At 43.2% G+C, this 8,045-nt stretch overlaps 1 protein-coding gene across 3 annotated transcripts in view; it reads right to left on the reverse strand.

The window, feature by feature from the left end:
* Rasgef1b (RasGEF domain family member 1B) overlaps window positions 1–8,045 on the reverse strand; it is a 38,592-nt gene that overhangs the window by 18,003 nt on the left and 12,544 nt on the right. For 2 of the 3 annotated variants that reach the window (XM_004643197.2, XM_023703295.1), the window contains exons 2-4: window positions 7,251–7,433; window positions 5,217–5,339; window positions 4,702–4,839 (exon numbers count right to left, since the gene is read on the reverse strand). In XM_004643197.2, the coding sequence (XP_004643254.1) occupies window positions 4,702–4,839; window positions 5,217–5,339; window positions 7,251–7,427 (438 nt within the window). In that variant the 5' untranslated portion in view covers window positions 7,428–7,433. Of the gene's footprint in view, window positions 1–4,701; window positions 4,840–5,216; window positions 5,340–7,250; window positions 7,434–7,713; window positions 7,736–8,045 lie in introns of those variants that run through there. The other variant, XM_023703296.1, reaches the window with a different exon arrangement.

Genomic DNA, 8,045 nt, shown 5'->3' on the forward strand with positions numbered 1-8,045 from the left:
TAAAAAAAAAAACAAAAATTTGAAGTGGGATTTCTTGGATAATAGGAGAGATATACAACAAAAGTTCTCTTTGCTCACACAAACACACAAAAAACCCTCTTTAACAATACCTGCAGCTCTGCCATGTGAGTTCTTAAGCCTAAGTCACTCCCCAGCCCCACTCCCAGGAGCCTCCCAGAAAACACTGAGTCAGAAATGGCCACTTGTCTTTAGGGGACCACGTGAGAGAACCAGCTCAGGACCAATGAATACAAGAAACAGTTGGCTGGGGACAGGCCACAGCCTGGCGCCACCTCAGAAAGCCCACTGAGCTGGCAGGCATGATACAAATGCTCCTCAGGTGACGTGAGCACACAGAAACACGTGAGAACCAGTGTTCTACTAGCACATTTGGTGAATGAATTTTATTCTGCTTTTAAAAGTTTTCTTAGCAAAGAGGTAGAAGAATTATACAGTCAGATTACTGGTGAGTAAAAGCAAGCAATATATGAGGGGGAAATGCACACAATCAGGTATGAGAGAAAAGCTATGTGATCAATTTGTGTGTGAGAGAGAGAGAGAGAGAGAGAGAGAGAGAGAGAGAGAGAGAGAGAACGAGCAGGGGGAATATGCATGCGACCTCTTTCACAACTTTCCTGCTTCCATTTGATTCCACTTGAGCACTCCAACTCTGTGTTGTTAAGCATGCTCTCTCACTGAGTCATAAATTGCTAAATATGTACTTATTCTTTTTTATAACTTCAAATGCCAGACAGTAATTACCTGGCAAATAAAGATAAAAGTTCATACTATAAAGACCAGCCCCTTAAGGAAGAGAAAATTGCCTTCTACCCACTGTAGTCATTTGTCATGTAATTCAATCATTAGTTTCATTTCATGTTTCTTGAGGGCAAGTTCTAATAAACCACTTCATTTTGGGCAAATCCCCAGGGGAGAAACATATTAAGCCAAATTATGTGGAACTCTCCTGGCAGATTCTGAAGAGCCTGACTATGAATTCTCCAGGGCACACCTGGCTTCACTAGCTGCCAGAAACTCCCCTGAAGCCAGACGCAAGAAGCAACAAGTTGCAACTTAAACCCATGCTCCTTCCAGTGGAAGGGAAGAATGTTGTCCTACTGTAGTAGCTGCTTTGTCCATTCACTCATTCATTCATTCATTCATTCATTCATTCATTCATTCATTCAAACACTACTGAGAGCCTATTAAGATGTCAGGTGCTCAGGAATTAAAGATTCAGGGAGCAGAGGGCACAGCATGGAGAGGGGTGAAACAGCCAAGTAACTAGGAATCACAGAGTGCTATGAAGTACTCTAAAGGTTGGTAGAGGTTGAGAAAGGAAGGGTGTGCTCAGTGCTCCGTGGCAGGGCAAGGTGTCTCAGAGGAGAGGCACCTGTGACAGCTAAGGAGCCTGGCATGTGGGGAAGCGGGGAAAGGGCACCCGCTACACAGTTCTAGGGCTAGAAGGGTCATTAGCACAGGGCAGTTAATGCCATGATTTATAGAGATGAAAAAGAAGCAGAACTTAGGGGACTCGCCAAAGCACCCTCCAATCAACCAGCTGCTCAGTGTGGACCTCATTTCTGAATACTGGATGAAGGCAGCCAAAGAAAAGGCAACTTCTTGAGCAGCCAAAGAAAAGGCAAATTCTTGTGCAGCCCAGGTCATCAAGGCTGCTGGTCGCTTTACCAACTCCCAGCTCAGTCATCTACTCCTTAATCAGACTCAGCGGATTGTCTCCTCTCTTCTTCTCATGATCAAAGGCAGCCAGCTGCCCAGAGGCTTATGTCCTGAACACAAGAGTATGGCAAAAAGCCATGAGAAGAAGGCAGGCTGGGCCATTCTTTCAGTCCTACCCAACTCCTGAGTGGCTGGGTCTTGGTTTAAAATTTACACCAATGTCCTCTGGCCACAGAAATTATGCTTCTCTTTCATTCCCATGACAAAAGAACAAAAGTCATCCACTAGGCATTTTCAGACCACTGACATTTTATCTTAAAATGGTTTTTAAGGTGGTCCTTTTGGGAGGAATTATATATAATTTCTACTTTTTAAGAAGTCTACAGGGTCAGCCTGATAGCTCAGCAGACTAAAGCGTCTGCATAGGCAGAGCACAAGGACACGGGTTCAATGCCCTGTGTGCCATGCCAGCCCCAACCATGGGGCACACTGAGACCATGATTGAGCCTGGGCATGGTGGCACATGCCTATAATCCCAGCACTTTGGAGGCTGAAAACAGGAGAATCACTACGCAACTCATCTACATAGTGAGATCTTGTACACCCTGTACTAAGTACAGGAGGAAAAAAAAAAAGGATCTATAGAAGTCAGGCATGGTGGCACACATCTGTAATCTCACCACTCAAGGAGTCTCAGGCAAGAGAATCACAAGTTCAAACCCACCCTGGGTAACTTGGTGAGATTCTGCCTTTCAAAAACAAAAACAAACAAACAAACAAACAAATAAAAAAAGCCAAAAAACTTAAAGGGCTGTGAATGTGGCTCAGTGTGAAGGCTCTAGGTTGAGTCCTCACTCACACACACACACACACACACACACACACACACAGAGGCAATAGAAGGAAGATATGCTAATAGATAAAGTTAATACAACCTAAATGAAAGGAAGAACTGACTGACTTAGGCCTTGGCCTTCCTATAAGGAAAGACCCTATGCTCCCACTCATCTTTTGAGCAGCTTGTCATAAAGCAAGGTCACTGAGCCAGCACAGACTCTGCCAAGCAGACCCACAGCTAATCCCTCTGACAAGAGATTTACTACCACACTACCCTGGCTCTGCTTCGCTTTTGCCTGCGTGAGCGAGGGATCTATCACTTCGAACCTGGCAGAATCTGAAGCCTGCAAAGCTGGCAAAGTGATTATAACTGTCACATCTTGCAAAACGACTCAGGAAGTGACTCACTCAGCCCTGCCGAAGGGGTGGCTGTCTGGAGCACCTGGGCTCAGTGTAGCGCCCTAAAGGGACAGCAGAAGGGTTAGCTCCAGCTTCCTGAGTGGAACATAAGCCAGAAGTGTTAAGCACAAAGTTTTCAAGTACTCTGCTTATCGAATTTTGGTCTGGGGGCCGGGGAAATGGCTCAGTGGATTAAGTTCTTCCCTGGAGGCACAAGAACCTGAGTTCAATCCCCGGTTCCGTCAAAAAAAAAGAGAGAGAGAGAATTTAGGTCTTGTTTCTTTTTAAATTAGAGGAATGACATTAAAATGCATTTGTAGGGCTGGGGACATAGCACAGAAGGTGGCAAGTGCAAGGTCCTGAGTTCAATTCTCAGTACAAAAACAAAACAAAAAGTCCCACATTTGTAAGAATTGGATCAGTGTCTTGTTATGCATTCGATCCAGCGAACACAGAGTGAGCTCTCCAGGAAGGTCATGCACAAGAGCAAAATGCATTTCCAGACAAATGAAACGAGACATCACTGCCACTGCTTAGTGTTTCACCGACATGCTCCTGTGTGGCAGTATTCTACCTGTGCTGGAGGAACTTGTTCTCAGAAACTTACCAGCAACACAGAAACTACAAAGGCATCCTTGCCCAGCAAGCTGTAACACGGAATACAAGCCCTCCAGGCCTGCTTCAAAGAGGATAACCCTGCATCTGTCACAGCGATTTAGTTCTTATCAAAAGCTCAAGTGAGGGAAGTGGTATTTATGGAAAATTACCTCAGAGACTTACTTCCAATCTCTACCTATTCAAGGCCCTAGCCTTGAATCAGCTTCCGGCATTAGAAGACCTGGCTTGTTTTTCCTCTTCTCTGCCAAAGAATTACATCTGTTAATTTACACATTAGTCTATGGTTTGTTTTATCAAGGAGTGTTAGTTGTAAACCCTATTTTAAAAAAATTAAAAACCTCACTCTATGTCTCCTATATAAAAATCCCTTATATGAATTTTTTTCAGGGGCCAGGGCGGTGGCTCAGTACAATAAGGGCTTCCCTGGCAAGTGCAAGGGCCTGAGTTCAATCCCTGGTTCTGGGAAAAGAAAAGAATTTTTTTCTTTTATTAATTTTGTAGAGTGGGGGACTGAAGTCAGGGCCATGCACACACAAGACACCTGCTGTACCAGAGCTACATCCTCAGCCCTAACTTCTTAAATTCATTTCATGCATTAAACCATGCTTCCATCCCCTAAAAATATTATATGACCAACTGTATTTCCTTTTTACTGGAACTTAAACTCAAACTACAATAATGTTTGCCAACTGTACTGTTTATTCACCCTCACATATTGGTTTTTCCCCTGCCATGGTACAGACTATTTCTACTTATGATCTATTAATGTGCTTCTCAGTGATTCATATTGATTTGTTTACTTTAAATCTCTTAGTGCTTATTAATATGATACTTATTATCTCACTAGCTATGTCGAAAGCTTTTGGAAAGGCAGACAGATAAAAGTAAAGTAAAAACAACACACACTTGCAACATGAGCTCTGTGCATGAGTTGACATGAACATTCCCCTCAATTAATCAAATAACACTCTAGATCATCTTCCTTCGAAGTGGCATGGAATAATTACCACCACCTGACATACCCAAAAGACCAGTGTGCCTAGAGGGCGTGCCAAAGGCCAAACAGAATTGAAGCACCGAGATTCTGATGGTTGGTTAAGTCGGTACCATTACCCACCCAGCTGATGTCTAAGAATTCAGGGGCTGTGATCAATTCAGGTTACCAACCTCCTCGCCACTGGCTATTCTGTGAGCCAGGTCTTTTAAGTTTCTCATCATTCTTTCATCCCGAAAGTCATAAGGAAATGTTTCGGTCCATTCTGTCAAGAGTTGGAGAATTTTAGGTGCAATTTTTCTCATCTGGTTCTACAGAGAAGAATAAAAACAAATTTAACTGGGTGATATCTGTCACCAGGGACTATACCAAACAAATAACTACTGTGTCACTCTTAACTTTTAGGGCAAAGTCTTTGGGATTGAAGAAGAAGCTATTGGCCCCCAGCCCTTGGCGATACACTGTACAACCAATTTATAGCGAGAGCTAGGCTCCTCCAAGACATTTGACTTACAGTGTGCTCTGCCTACTACTCCCAGTTCCCTACTCACAGCCATGAGGGAAGTGAGACATGTCAGCCTGGGCATAAGTTAGGATTGCTTAGGAAACCCAACCCCACAAAATCTAAGCCACTCAGGCAATATACCTAACCAAACAACGATCAAGTTCAAAATGCCACATTCATTACCTTATCACCATCAGGATCACTGAGCCTCTGGTGTTCCACACATAAGTGGCAAACTTTGCCCATTAGTTCATAGGGATGCATAAATAACCGCGAACTCAGGAGGAAGGTAAATATGTATGTTCTCTGTCACAAGACAAAAACAGGGCATCACTGTTACATTCTCTCTGAATTTGATATCTTTCCTTGTACTAGACAGCTTATTTCATGTTTTCCTGATCAAAATTAACATCCTGCAGCTTGAAAAGTAATACACACTTTCAGAGATATTGTTCCCTTAAACCACATCAAACATGGGATGAGGTTAGCTCCTGAAGTCATTCAGAGAATGTTTTCATACCTGTCCTCAAGGAGCCAAGATACCAGGACACCTAATTCATGTTAGCAAGGAAGAATGAAAGGCAGCCCAGAGAGAGAAATCTAACTTAGATATTCTACCCAATACAGAGTCTGGTTTTGTGTCCAGATATTATGGCAACTCAGTGAGGACCCAACCAAAAACTGAAAACCTCGCTCACCCTACCCACATTCAGCTCGAGAGTTGTCCAGTGTTTCCAGTATGGCATCCTGGGGAATTGTATCAAGAATATTCAAGGGCAGGCTTTCAAGTAACTTATTTACTTGCTCAAGGGCTAAGCCACTTGATAAAGCACAACATAACACTATATACGTTTCTTTAACCATATTGTCTCCCCAGAACTCAGTAATGAAGTATGTTTAATTGGTCTAATAGTTTCAGACTCCCATAAAAAGAAAAATTCCATGGGTTGAGTTCCCTCCCCACAGGCACCTTTAGTAGCTCATAAACATTTACGGGGCTAAACAAGGAATCCCTTTTACTTTTGAGTGCAAGTTTTCCCTGTATGGCAACATATCTGAAAATGCTATGTAGCAAATCACACACGGAGAGATAACTTAGTAAGAAACACTATGGTGAATTAGAGTGGCAAGCAGCAGCTATCCTTTGCCTGCCAAGGTTATTATTATGTTTCCAAAAACCAATGAATGTGGTCTCTAGATATTTTCACAAGATCTCCATCTATACCAGCTGCTCTGTAACTCTCACTGCTCTGCCAAACTCAGTTACAGAGACAGTGGTGGCACAAGAGAAGAGGAAAGCCCACTTGTTCAGAAAGGAAACCTGTGTCACATTGCTGCTGCCAGGGGTGAGACCATGAGCAAACCCTCAATACTGTTACATTTCTGTTTTCTCTCTTCTGTCCTCTTGTAAATACTCTTAACATGGAGATCACGTATAATGAATTCCCTAGGTCCAAAAGTGCCGTCAATACAAATGTAAGCTGCCAAGGTAAGACCAAAGCAAACGTGTCCTCTGGTGTCCATCTGTAAAGTACTGCATCTTGTGTAAACATGTTCTCGTCTCTTCCATTTAATTTCCTTACCTACATTCAGTTTCATCAGCATAATGGCATACTTAGAAAAACATGCATCAACCCTCCTATTCAGAGAGAATGCAGTGTTCACGAGCATTTTTATTGCAGGACCAAGGTATGGATGCATGTATCAGCCCTACAGATACTCTACACAGATGCTATTCGACTGCCGGCACAAGGGACCTAACCCAAAAAAGAAACTGAGGTCGAGGCTACACCAAAATGAGGCTCAATATTATGTCCAAACATTCAATGATCAATATGTAATTTCTCATTTGAAACATTCTTAGCAACACTGATAGTTTTTTTTTGGTTGGTTTGTTTTTTTTCCCAATGTATTTGGTACAGGGTCTCAGACTCATAGTAATCCTCCTGTTTTCAGGCTCCCCAGAGCTGGGATTATAGGCATGTGCCACCATGCCCAGACTTGGTGGCTGGCTCAGCACACCCAAGGGGTGGGGCCTGCGGGGCAACGTGGTGCTAGGGATCAAACCCTGGTCCCTGCGTTTGCCCAAGCAGGCACTTGGTCCTCTGAACTATCTCACTGGCCCAATACAATTCTATAGTATGCATGGTTCCTGCATATTGTATTTAATTTCTGCTCAATCCCAAGAACGGGTTTCAGAGGAACATGAACACGTACATCTGGGTAGTAATCCACATTAGGTACCAAATGCTGGATTAGTGCTTCCAGAGAGCCGGAGAGAAGGTTGTTGTCATGGTAATACAACCCTCCACAGCTGTCCTCTGTAGACTGATAGAGGTTCCGGTTGTAACCACTGCTGTCAAACATTGCAGAAAAGGGAGGAGTCTGAGGCATGCTTTCCTGAAAGAAAAGAGTAAGCAAGGTGTCAGTAACACAATATGAAAGAAAGTAAGCTTTTTTTTTTGGTGGAACTGGGGATTGAACTCAGGCCCTTGCGCTTGTCAGGGAAGTGCTTATTCCACCAAGCCATCATCCCGGGGCCCAGTAAGCTTTAATAGATACTAAGTTCTAATGGGAATGAGGGAGTGGGCAATTAAAAAAAGTTTCTGACAATATCAGCACCCAAGAAGAACCAAGTGTCATCTGAGTAGTGCATGAACACATACCCTCAGGTACCAACCTCACTCATCCTAGTGCATAAGATGTGGACTTGGATTCAGTCTGGATTAAGTTCAAGGTTCCACTGCCAAGTCACTCCTTTGCACGCACCTGGGAAGGGGAACTGAGCATTGATTATTTTACCCCACTAAGTGAAGTATTTTCCTGAGGTAGGAGTGTGTTGAGTCTTCCTACTTTGCTGGACCAATTAGATAATAATTAAAAGATACCTGATTAGCACTGGACACACTGGAGACAACTAACACTGATGACAAAAAACTAGCCTGGAAACAAAGGCTAGAATTAAAGTACACTCTGCATTGCTATTTGTTTCTCAATAAACTTATGGAAAAA

Source organism: Octodon degus, unplaced genomic scaffold (assembly GCF_000260255.1).
Source record: "Octodon degus isolate 3935 unplaced genomic scaffold, OctDeg1.0 scaffold00168, whole genome shotgun sequence".
Classification (NCBI taxonomy): Eukaryota; Metazoa; Chordata; class Mammalia; order Rodentia; family Octodontidae; genus Octodon; species Octodon degus.